General features: G+C 39.9%; 2 protein-coding genes across 2 annotated transcripts; one reads left to right on the top strand and one right to left on the bottom strand.

Moving 5' to 3' along the window:
* Positions 1 to 516: 516 nt before the first annotated feature.
* LOC141651852 (uncharacterized) lies at positions 517 to 1,246 on the bottom strand. The gene is made up of 2 exons (XM_074459546.1): positions 799 to 1,246; positions 517 to 602 (listed from the first exon to the last, which is right to left on the bottom strand). The coding sequence occupies exons 1-2, from the start codon at positions 1,244 to 1,246 to the stop codon at positions 517 to 519; spliced, it is 534 nt and encodes a 177-aa protein (XP_074315647.1).
* A 7,868-nt stretch (positions 1,247 to 9,114) lies between these two features.
* Positions 9,115 to 9,855, top strand: LOC141651851 (uncharacterized). The gene has a single exon (XM_074459545.1). It carries the CDS (start codon positions 9,115 to 9,117, stop codon positions 9,853 to 9,855), a length of 741 nt encoding a protein of 246 aa, XP_074315646.1.
* Positions 9,856 to 13,218: the final 3,363 nt, after the last annotated feature.

Below are 13,218 nucleotides of genomic sequence, written 5' to 3'. Positions count from 1 at the left end.
TTGGTGGCCAAATTCAACCTCCTATAATAAATTCACATGCGCCATCCCGTGATAATCCGAGTGGGGATGAGTTAATTTTTATCATTTTTGACTATCGTGGTCTCTCCTTTATTAGGGACAACTTGGACCGGACTTACCCATTTTGAATCGGAAATTGCATAGATAATTCCTGCATCTAAAAGTTTCATGACTTCCTTTTCACTACTTCTTACATGTTAGGATTTAATCGACGTTGGCCTTGGACACATGGTTTATGATCCTCTTCAAGATGAATTCTATGCATGCAAAATTCGGAGCTTATACCCTCAAATCATCAAGTGTATAACCAATGGCTTTCTTATGTGCTTTCAACACATCCAATAATGAAGATAAATGACTCTCATTCAAATGGGCACTAGCTATGACCGGACACATTTCTGACTCATTATGAAAAACATATTACAAATTCAAGGGGAGGGGCTTAAGTTCGGGTTTTTGTACCTCAACTTTGTTAGAAGTATGAACCAAACCTATGAATTAAGAGCTTTCCTCTAAAGGTAGTTCCTCTCCATCTAGCTCCACCTCCAAAGCATCAATTTCATCACCTCCTATATCACCATCACCTGCAAAAGATTCCAACAACAAGAGTGCCTCCAACAGATCTTTGCTTAAAGATCGAGGTAATGAGTCATCAACTATAACATCAATATCATCTATGACTTCTATGGAATAACATGGTGCTTCTAGCATTGGACTTTTCATGGCATTGTTCAAATTATAGTTGACCTTGTCAATCACCTACTTCCAAGTTTAATTTACCATTCTTGACATCAATTATTGCGCCCGCGGTGTGTAAAAATGGCCTTCCTAAAATGATTGCGATAGCATCTTCGGCCATGTCAAGAACAATAAAATCAACCGGAATGAAAAACTTTCCAACCTTGACGGGCACATCCTCCAAAACACCCAAAGGACGTTTTATAGAACGGTCCGCCATTTGCAAGGTGACACTAGTACATTTCAAGACACCCATGTTCAACTTTTCACAAATAGTGTAAGGCATCACACTCACACTAGCACCTACATCAGTACATAAAGCTTTATCAATGGTATAGGTGCTAATGGTGCATGGAATGTAAAAGTTACTGGGATCTTTTAACTTATGAGGGGACTTGTTTTGCAAAAGAGCATCACACTCGGCGATGAATGCTATAGTTTCAATATTATCAAAAGTTATCTTCTTAGTTAAAATGTCTTTCATGAACATGATATAAGAGGGGATTTGGGTGATTAACTCGGTAAAAGGAACGGTTACCTACAAATTCTTCACCACTTCCATGAACTTACCAAATTGAGTCTCCTTGTGAGCCTTTTTCAATCTATGTCGGAAAGGCACTTAAATCTTTTCCGGCTCTTTGACTTGATCATCCTTATTTGGAGGCCCCTCCTCCATATCTTCCAGCACTATTGGCTCACCAACTTTCTTTGATACTTCATCAACCTTGTTGCCATCATCATCCTTCTTGCCAACGACCTAATCATCAACATTAGGCATAGGGCATAATACTACGGTTTTCTATGTCTGTGGGTACTCTATCGAGTGGGACTTACTCTGTCGAGTAAGTATCTTTTTACGCAAAACAGTAGCTGACCTGATGGGTACTCAATCGAGTAAGTGTGTTTTACGGGTTGATTAGCCGGGTTTTGTTAATAATGCGAGATTAATATAAAAGGGATTTCGTCTTTTTTTAATCACTTTTAACATTTTAAAAACCTTTCAAAGAGAAGATTAACAGTTACGTACATCGCGTCCATCGCATTGTTAACAAATCCCAAGGCTAGGATTATCGAATTGTCTCGTTCTTTTCGCCGTTGTGATCGTTGTGTCGAGGGTAAGTTTCTTATATAATTTTTATAGCATTTTGTTGAGTTTGATTAAAACCCTAATTGGGTAATGTTGGGGATTTTGGGTGTATCATGTGGATTTGGTAGTAATTATATGAATGCATGTTATAGGAGGAGAATTCGTAGAGGAAAAGTTCTGATTAGCAGCTTGACGGTCTCGTATGATTGCTATTCTAGATAGGGTTTCCCTACTCAGTATTGATTATATAATGTGTTGGTGATTGTTTGTTATTGTGTTGTATATCATATTGGAATTGAATTTGGAATTGGTGATTGTTGGTAGTATAATGTGGTTATTGTATATTGTCTGTGGTTTACGAGGTACGTCCTTGGGTGAGTGGGGTCACTTGCGGGAGTTTCTTCACGCCCTTAATTCTCCTTCTGTGGATCCCGCCACTGAAGGGATGTGTACATTTAGGAACTTGGGTTTATCGCTCGGATGAGATGAGCGGGGCTTAGGTTGGAATGGTTGCGGTCCCCCACTGGCGGTGTGGAATACTTGTTGCGATGAGTATTCTGGCAGGACTACACATCTTAGTGTGTAGTCAGGTGTGTGGTGATGTAACGGAGTTTGGTTGGTTGGATTGGATTGTAATGTTGTTCTATTACAGCTGTTTGTTTTGTGTAATCAGTACTGACCCTGTTTAATTGTTTTAAAAACTGTGGTGATCCATCCGGGGATGGTGAGCAGTTATTGAGCAGGTATGAGTTGATGCGCATGGGATAGCTGGGTTGAGTAATCACGAGCTGTTTTAGAAGTCTTCCGCTGTGTCGAACATTCTTTTATTTGATTAGTTGGTTTGATAGTTTGAGAACTTTTATATTGTACTTTATCAGTTTTGAAATTTGAACTTGTATCGCTTTAAACTTAAATTTTAAAGTATGTTTCTTTATGGTCTATTTGATATTCATTGCCTCGGGTAACCGAGATGGTAGCATTCCCATGCCTTAAGTGGTCCTGGTAAGGCACTTGGAGTATGGGGGTGTTACAAAGTGGTATCAGAGCGACGATTTTGGAACCTGTAACTAATGAACCCAATGAACTTAGGAAGTCAAAATAAAATGAACCCGGGTAGGAGTTGTTAGGAGCTAATGCAAAGACTTGGGAGACATCCTAAATTCGCGATCCCGCCCTACAACTTTGAACCGGTCATTATGGGGTGTGTGTTGGGATCGTTATGTGTTTATCTTGTGTGTTGTATATCTACATAGTAATGTGTTATGTGAATTGGTGGAGGAATGCCTGTGGAGGATGGGGAAATGTGATGGTGAAAGACGATGAGTAGTATGAATGTGCGTGATGATTGTATAGCGTAATTGTATTATGAATGTTTTATAACGTGGCATTGTTAGAAACATGTGGAGTAGGATGTTTTTGTGATATGAATATATAACAAGTGTTATGTTTATCGTTTGACGTTTTGTATATATATATATATATATATATATATATATATATATATATATATATATATATATATATATATATATATATATATATATATATATATATATATATATATATATATATATAGTTGGTTGGTAGTGTTGAGATATGCATGGGGGTAGTATACGAGTCAGCATGACTCGATCGAGTGGGGGGCACTCGATCGAGTAGGTGAGTGACTCAATCGAGTGGATGTAACTCGATCGAGTGGGTTATTTTACGTTTCTGGGCAATAGTCTGTTTTTGGGCACTCGATCGAGTAGGTTGGGGCACTCCACCGAGTAGGGTCAGCTCGATCGAGTAAGGTGGTGGCTCGATCGAGTACGTTTTTTTGATGCTTTCTGGTCAGATTCTGGAGTTGAGGCACTCGATCGAGTAAGTGGGAAACTCGATCAAGTGGCCTCAACTCGATCGAGTGGGTGATGAGGCTCGATCGAGTAGGTTCAGTGCAGGTCGTATATATGTTTGAGATATGGGGTGTGTGTTTATGTTTATCTTTTCTTATATAGTTTCAAGATGCCGCCAAAGAGAACCGCATTGTATGTTAGGGCTGAAAACATGAGTGTTGATGAGATCGTTAAAATGTTGGAGCACCAAGATGCTCTTACTGAGGCTTTAAAGAAGTTCGGGAAAGATAAAGAGGCGGGTGTTAATTTCGCCAAGATGAGTATAAACATAGCGAGGTTTAATCCAAAGGAGTACATGGGCACGGGGGCGCCAATTCTGCTAGATAATTGGCATAGAGAGATGGAGAATGATACATGCATTTTGTATAGTCTTTTTAGCCTACTTCAGCACGTATTTCCATGCATTTTTATACTGTTTTTATAGTATTTTGCCCCGAATTGGCTACTTTGGTTCGTTTTGTCCGTTTTGTAGAAATGAACGCGAAAGTAGTGGAATCGTACCCTTTTTCGTCCTTTTTGCATGCATTTAGAGGAGACGGGATTTTCCAGAGTGAGATACTGCATTGGAATGCATGAAGGCACGGTTTACGAGGCAGTCGGTGATGAGTCTAAGCTGAAATGAAGATAGAAGACTCGATCGAGTGGTTTATTCACTCGATTGAATGGTTTCTGCATCCATGGTTGTTCGATCGAGTAGTTTTCTACTCGATCCAGAAGTTGCTGAAAAGGGAGTTACTCGATCGAGTAACTATTCTACTCGATCGAGTAACTATTCTACTCGATCGAGTAGATTGTCTTGAGGTTTGCTCGATCGAGTGGTTTTATTCCACTCGATTGAGTGGTTTCTGCTGTTATGGGCTTTAATTAGCCCGTGAGTTGATTTATTTCGATAAACTTATCTATTTTCCTATTTAAGCACGCTTTACTAGGTCATTAGCATAGATCTTTTTCATTATCTAATTTTCTACCATCAAACTTTATTACGTTGCTTTTTCCCTTTTCACTGTAACCTTGTTCTCGGAATTGTTTTGCTCGGATTTTGTGTTCTTTACGCCGGATTCGCACGATTGTAATTCCTTTCCCTTCTCTTAGTAATAATCAATCATTTGTTTGCTTTAATTGCTTGTTTACCTCATTTAATCCTTTGCCCTAATTTACTTTTATGCACCTTATTGTTTATTTCATTATGTTTATTGTTAATTCGTTGTTGATTGATAGCTTTGATATTAATAGCAATATGAGTAGCTAAATTTAATGCATGTTGGGACTAAGGGATCTGCGATAGGAATGTGACGATGTAGTAAATGAAATAGATGAATTAATTGTGAGATTCTGTCATCATAGCAATTTAATTGTATTTATCGACTTAGTTGAGTGCACGCTTCTGAGTCATCTCTTTAATCTGGCTAAAATTAATCCTAGATCGAAAGATTGGACTAAATAGGCCTGCTATGAACAAAGAGACTACTACCCGGCGAGAATGAAAGTTAAGTTAGTGGTATTTTAGGATAGAAAGTGGACCGAAAGGACCTTTCCACATCCGTCTTGCATTAATTAAATCGAGTTATTTACAGCTGAGTCACTGGACTACCGTAGTGAACCGAATTCCCGACATGTCCCTTCTCTATCTGATAGTTTAATCCCATTTTCTTGCCTTTACTGCTCTTCTCTATTTCTCTTTCTTTAACCCTTTGTAGTTTAGAAAACAATTTAAACAATCCCCCCCATTTGTGACCAAATAGACGGACTTCTACAGATATCTTGCCTCCCTGAGGAGATCGACCTGACTTCCCTAGATATATAGTTAGTTTAGTTAGTTTATTTTTGATAGGTACACGACAGACGTATCAAATTTTGGCGCCGTTGCCAGGGAGGCAATTGCCCTATCTGTCTTTGTTTCGTTTATTTTATCAGTCTCAGGGAATTTTTATTCCTTGAGGCAGTTCTTATTTATTTTCTTTCAGTGTTGTTTATGCCCAGGTCAGACAGGTTTGAGTTAGTTTCAACTGATTCAGAACCAGAGAGATTATTCAGGCATAGACTTCGTCTGCAGAGAAAATCACGAAAGGAAGACTTGAGTACTTTCGAGCCAGAGCTAGATCATTATCTTTTCGCAGAAGACATTCCTATTTTTGCCGGTCAACCAGTAAAGATGCCAAAGCTTTCTAGTCATTCGGTACCTAAAGCAACCTCGATTCCAAAGGGTTTCAATCTCCAAACTGAGGATGGGAATACATTCGACATCCGTCCTTCTTACATCAATCTGGTGGAAAGAAATCTTTATAAAGGTGTGGCAGGTGAAGACCCAAGGAAGCACATGGAGGTCTTTACATACTATTGTTCTACTATCCCCGCCACTAAGGGGGTAACTTAAGACAAGATTAAGGAAGTTCTGTTTCCTTTCTCTTTGACTGATTCAGCCAGGGAGTGGCTGACTGACTTGGACCGCACAGCTGCAGGAGTTACAGATTGGGAGTCTCTTGCTCTTGCCTTTTACAAGAGATATTTCCCTCCACAGCGTACCAATCTGCTGAGGGCCAAGATGATACGACTCATTTAGTCGTAGTTATTTGGAGCGATTTAGTATGGTTTTAATGGCTTGGAGTAGTATTATGAAGCTTAATTGCAGGTTATTTGTTAGTGAGCTTTGGTTAGCTATTGGGCCGGTTTTACAAGTTTTAAACGGAGTCCAAGTCCGAGGAGAGATAGGCCCGGATACCTATGGAGATACATGAGACGCGTGCGCTTAAAATGCGCTAATTGAGAGCGCATAAATCAGAAGAAAAGGGCAGCGGCAGCAGCTATGCGTGACCTGCGTTTGACCTGCGTTCGACCTACGCGCGACCGAGGCGCGACCTATGCGCGTGCTGCTGTGTCACGCTTCCAGCTTTGTTTCCAATTAAATTCTCGTGTTTTGTTTCCTTATTTGACTCGGTTTGTTCCGATGAATTTTATTATTATTATTATAATTTCTAGTACTTTATTTCCTACTTTAATTATTTACCTTATTACTATATAACTGATTATTTTAGTTTTAGAAAAGATTGACACAACTTTGAGGAGAGAAAACCCTATTATTGTTATTAGCAGACGATGTGTAACTAATCTTTCTTCTTGGATTCGAGCAATTGAAGCACTCTTAATACGATTGTGAGTTTGAATGTTTTAATTTCTTGTCTTGATTATTGTGAATTGCTTAGTTATTAATTTTATGAATGTCGATTGATTATTGCTAGGTGTACAACTAGTGATTGATTTCTTCATTCTATTGTTAGTATTGTTAATTGAATAGGATTTATTGATTAACTCTACGCTAGTAACACTAGAATTAATATTGAACGGATACGTTGATATTAGTACTTAGAAGCGATTCACATAAATATCTAAAGTGCAACTGGATTGTATGCATTATTTATTCTCTATCGAGTTCTCTATTTTATATTGTTTCTTTGTTGAATTAAATCTTGAACTGGATTGTTAAGGTTGTTTAACAGTTAGGGTTGATTAAGAACGGGATTCGTTTTAATTAACTATTCGTAAGGAGAATTGGAATTTGTCATTCACGATAGAGTAATCAAGATTAGTAATTGAAACCGTCTTACAGTGATCAACTGTTATTGAGTGTGGATATATGCTTGGCTCTAAGATCCTTTTAAATCATTTGATACACCGAAAGTCATTAGTTTTATTACTCAATTTGCATTAGCTTTTAATCTTAGTTTATTAGAAAATCAACTCAAATCCCCCCCTTTTGTTACTACGATCTTTAATTACATTAAAGATCGATCGCCCTACACCATAAATTGCATAAATTGTTAATCTGATTCCCTTGGGTTCGACCCTTATTTCCGCTTTACTACTGTTTAGTATTTGGATTTAAGTGATATAAATTGTTAATTTGAGGCATACGACTTTAGCCTGTCAAATTTTGGCGCCGTTGCCGGGGAATTGGCATTAATTATTTTTGTGTTTTAGTGTAGGTTTATGCATAATACTCGTATTTCTAACCTGAACCTTGAGCCTTTCGATCCAGAGATTGAGCATACTCTTTTCAGGTTACGAAAGGACAAACGAGGTGCAATAGTGGCTGTTCCTGAAGGCAGCGAGTTCGACGATCTACATTCAGACTCTGAATATTCTGAAATTTCTGAACAACCCGAACCTTTGAATATGGCTCGAGAAACCCGCACTCTAAGGGAGCTCACAGCTCTAAATCTTAACGTTCAACCATTGTGCATCACTTTTCCAGCATTGGATGATGGAGTCACTTTTGAACTGAAATCTGGTTTGATACATCAATTACCAAGTTTCAGTGGTATGAGCATTGAGGATCCGAATAAGCATCTTTCAGACTTTCATATTGTGTGCACTGGTATGAAGCCACCTGCTATTACTGACGAGCAGTTGAAATTGAGAGCATTTCCTTTCACCTTGAAGGACAATGCGAGAGACTGGTTAAACTATCTCCCATCAGGAAGTATCACTACTTGGGTAGGTATGAAGAAGGCGTTCTTGGAGAAATATTTTCCTCCTTCTCGATCATCTCAAATGAAAAGAGCCATCGAATGTTGAACAAAAGACGGGAAACTATGTATGAGTATCTTGAGAAATTTAAGAAGCTATGTGCTAGTTGCCCTTACCATGGTTACTCTGATCAGGATCTTATTATGTATTTTTGTGGTGGACTGAACCAAGATGACCGTCGAATGATTCACTCTGCTTGTGGAGGAAATATAGCCAACAAAAATCCAGATGAGGCTTGGGAGGTTATTTCAGAGCTAGCTGAGACCTCTAGACAGTTTGAGAGGAAACCATCACGAAGAGGAGTGAATGCTATGGGTGTTAGTCTTGGCTTAGAGGAAAAGGTTGATAATATTGTTTCCACTCTCCGTGACATGTTATCTGGGAGACAAATTGCTACTGTGTGTGGCATATGCGCTCATCGAGGGTCACCCTAATGATTTGTGTCCTTACTTGCGAGAAAATGGCCAAGAAGAAGTGAATGGTGTTTGGGAGAGTACTACAAATAACAGGAAATGGGATCCATATTCCAAGACCTATAATGAAGGATGGAAGGCTCACCCTAACTTTCGTTGGGAAACTCTCAAGCCGGTTCATCGTCCAGCCCTCCTAGAGGCCAGTTTCTCCAAAGACCACAAGGACAACAATTTAATCAACAAGTACCTCAATAAGCAATGAGCAAGCACCACCGAGTTCATCAATGTCCACGGAGGATATGATTCGGGCTCTTACTCTCAGTGTTACTCAAGATAGAGCAGATAATAAGCAAAATTTTAAGAATCTTGAAAATCGGTTAGTCACCGTACCGCAATTAATCGGTTGGAGGCTAGAGATTCTAATGCACTACCATCTCAAATGGTGGTGAATCCTAGGGAGAATGTGAGTGCCGTATCATTAAGGAATGGTAGGCAATTGGTCGAGATTGAAAAGCCAAAAGCTAAGCCTAAGGTGGTGACCATTCATGAAAAAGAGGAAGAGATAGTGATCGAGGAAGATGAAAAAGCTTCTAATGTCAAGGAGAAGGAGCAGATTCCCTCTTCTATACCGAAGGAGGAACCGGAGGTACCTTTTCCCGATGCATTGAAGAGAACCCATCACTTTGAGCATGACAAAGACATTTATGAGGTATTTCAAAAGTGCGAGGTAAATATCCCTCTTCTTAATCTTTTAAAGAGTGTTCCTAAATATGCTAAGTTTTTAAAAGAATTATGCACTATTAAGAGGAATAACAAATTGAAAGGGATGAAGAAAGTAAAGGGTAAGGGTTCCAAGGGGGAGATTATTAGTGAATATGTGTCTGCTCTATTTCAAAAGAAATTACCCCCTAAATGTGGTAACCCTGGTATGTTTGCTATCCCTTGTACCATAGGAGACCTTAGGTTTGAGAAGGCCATGTTAGATTTAGGGGCGTCTATTAATGTCATCCCTTTTGCTATTTATGAGACTCTGAAACTTGGACCTTTAAAAGACACTAGTGTTGTAGTTCAGTTGGCTGATAGGTCTAGTGTCTATCCTAAGGGGATTGTGGAGAATGTCATGGTAGGGGTTGGAAAGTTGGCCTTCCTACTGACTTTTATGTTCGGATATGAAAAATGAGGCGGTGCTATACTGGTCTTATTAGGGAGACCATTCTTGAGGACCGCGGGGACGAAGATAGATGTCCCTAAAGGTTCTGTTACCATGGAATTTGATGGGACGGTTGTTAAATTTGAAATTAATAAACCATCTTATCGTTCTCCGACAATTCATTCATTGTGTGCCATAGACACTTCTACTAACCATGTGTTACCAAAGTGCCGGAAATCTCCTATTCCGAGCAATGTGTCTTGTGTTTTGCAGGGATCCCCTCATAAGGAACAAAGGTGTGTTATCTTATGGGATTGTCGGGACGATGCGAGGGCATTTAGAGGTAAAAATGAGGCTTGGTTTGATAAGTTAATTCGCCGGAAGGGCTCCGGGAAAGGTTTGCAAACTATCCATATAAAATCTCGTCATCATTCTTCCTCTTCCAAACCTGTTGGTAAGTTAAGGTAGTTTACTTCTTCCTATCTTCAGTCGGGTGGTTACCATTCCGGAGATGTCGAGCCAACGACGTTAAACAAAAGCGCTCACGGGAGGCAACCCGGGTTTTGTATCCTTTTTCTTTGTAATATTTCTTTAATTAAGGTTCATAGTTAGTTAATTTATTTCGTTTCATTAGTAATTAGAAATTTTATTGTTTTATGTTTATTACTCGTTTTAATTAATTTTATTTTGACGGTTTATTATGTATACTAGGACCGTAGAATAATATTTCAAGACGGGAGGAAAAGTCCTCGAGACGGAGGGGTCAAGTATTGCGCGCCATAGTTGAGCATCGAGCGCATTAACTCCGCGCGCATAAATCGAAGAATTAATAACGAGCAGTCTTCATCTCGCGCTCGACATTCACCCTATGCGCACCCAACGCGCGTTCGACGCTCACCCGAGGTTTGCCTGAATGTCGCGCGCCTCTTTCTCAGGTAATAACCCTTCCCTTTCTTCTTCCTATTTCCTAAAAATCAAATCACTTCCATACAAATCCTTCTTATTTCCAAATCTCTCCCACAAATTGATGCTCAATAAATCAAAAAAATATAATCCGCACAATATCGTTGCTTCTTGTTCATTCATTGTTCAAATTCCAAATTCATCTCTATACTACTTAAATTTGGTGCAAAAAATTGGGGTTTATAACCCTAATTTCTGAAACAATTGGGGATTCTTGCTGCAATTCCCATATCGTGTTCATTCACTATTATTTCAACAACAAAATCGTCCCTTTAATGCTGAAATTTGTCCTATTGTTGCTGAATTTGGTCCGAAAATTTGGGGGTTCTCTAACCCTAATTTTGGAATTGAAACATTTAAACAATTTCTGCCCCAATTCGTTTTTGAGCGCTTAATCTGGGTATTGTGTGTCGACTTCGAACTGCTCAGTCCCTAATTTGTGAGTTCGATCCATTGTTGCTGAAATTTCGTCCTGTACTGCTGAATTTGGGGCGGAAATCTGGGTTTCATACCCTTAATTTATGAACTCGAAAATTGATACCTGGGTGGAAGCGATTTTGAGGCCTGAATTGGGTTTGTTGTCTCTATTTCGGCGAGTTTCAAGTTCTTAACAATTGCGGTTGGTCTGTAAGTACTTATGCTTAATTTCAATTTCTCTGCTGGGCACTGTTACTGAATTGAAGGCTGTCGTAAGGTTCAGGTGTCTGGTTTTGTCGCGAGTGAGGTAGTGGCTGTCGTGAGTTGTTGTTGGAGTTGCTGAGTGTATTTCTTGGGTTGCTGCGTTGTTGCTAGGCTGTGAATTTCTGGATTGTTGTGAATTTGTTCTTTGGAGTTCTTTGTGAATTTGTTGCTAGAGTTGCTGTGACTAGGTGTTGGTGAAGTGAGGTTAGGTAGACAGGTAGTGCTGGGCTGTGTTGTGGGAGTGCTGAGTTGTTGAAGTTTTTGTGTGGTGCGAGGAGTCTTGTGTAGTTATTCTTTGGATAAAGGGAGTGTTGGAGTTGCTGTGGTGTTGTTGAGATTGCCGGTGTTGTCGAGTTGCTGCTGTTTTGTTGTTGTTGTTATTGGTTTATTGCTGTGTTGTTGTTAGATGGCCCCAAAACGGAAAAATCCACCCCGAAAAGATGCGAAACTACCTCAAAAGTTGTCGTAAGTTGTTGGAGTTCTTTGTGGTGAGGCCGTGGCTATGGAGGAGGAGGCTCATGGCGGTTCGGGCGAACCTGTGAATGATGAGGAAGAGGAGGCTGATGATGGTGAGGGTACTAGTGGTGGAGAAGCTATTGATGATGCCTCTTGGCGAGGCCGTGTAGCGATTGAGCTGAGGAATTGAGAGATGAGTGACATGTTCAAGGACATGAATCCGGGGTCTTACAAAAACCCCGTGGATTCCATGTATGGAGAGTTGGCAGAGGGGCTCGTGCAAGAGTCCGGCAGACCCGTCGCTGCGGGTCTCCTTCTTCCTAGTTGGTGGTATGCCCCTTCTTGTTTCTTTTGTGTTCCCGTACATTCGTACAACATTGGGGACAATGTTGAGTTCAAGCATGGGGAGGGGTATAGTCACTATTGTACATTTTATTCCGTCGTTTGTAATTTAGTTTGCTTTCCAATTTAAAAAAAAAACAGCAAAAAAAAAAAACGGAAAAAAATTGAAAAAAGAAAAGAAAAAAAAGAAAGGAAAGTATCCCGGCTAGGTGAAAACCCGAAAGGGCGCCTAGGCAAAAATGGGAAAAGTGGCCGAGGACGGAGTGAAAACCCGAAAGGGCGCTCCGGGTAAAATGAAGAATTGAGATGCGTGCCACGAGAGTAGTGTGAGGAAATAGCTAGAGTGAAAACTCGCAAGGGCGGGCGCTCTAGGCAAAATGAGAGATTTAGAAAAAAAAAATCCATTTCACACTAATTTTTGTGTCCTGTTTTTGGTGTGGCGTCATAAGAAAGGTGCTAAAGAAGGTCGGTCGGGTAGGACTAGTGGCTAAGGTGAGGAGAACCGCGGTGCTATGTTGTTGTTGGTTGCACCTTGCTATGGCGGTTGTTGGTTTTGTGCTAGTTAGTGGAGTAGAGGTGTCTAAGATTATATACATGGCTAGTTGGTTTTTATTGTGAGCCTTGTGAATTTTTGGTTAGGATGGAGCGATAAGGGGCGTAGCATTGTTTTCTATTGCTCTATTGTGGTGACTACGGTCACTAATTATTGTTACTTTGCTCTTTTGTATTTTGAGGATGTGGGTGTGTTACTCTTTGCTAGGCGGTGGAAACGATTACACTTTTTGAGGGTGCTTTGGAGGGCGTGAGAGGGAAGTGAGCATTCTTGTTGTCTGTCATTTTTCTACCATGTCTTTGGGTTTGAGTGTTGGTATGCTTTTTCATTGTGTTCTTTGGTTTTACATCGAGGACGAGTAAAAGTTCAAGCATGGGGAATTTGATACGACTCATTTA

This window comes from Silene latifolia, chromosome 4 (genome assembly GCF_048544455.1).
Source record: "Silene latifolia isolate original U9 population chromosome 4, ASM4854445v1, whole genome shotgun sequence".
Lineage (NCBI taxonomy): Eukaryota > Viridiplantae > Streptophyta > Magnoliopsida > Caryophyllales > Caryophyllaceae > Silene > Silene latifolia.
Note: the sequence above shows the minus strand (reverse complement) of the source record. Positions and strands in the feature narration are given on the sequence as shown.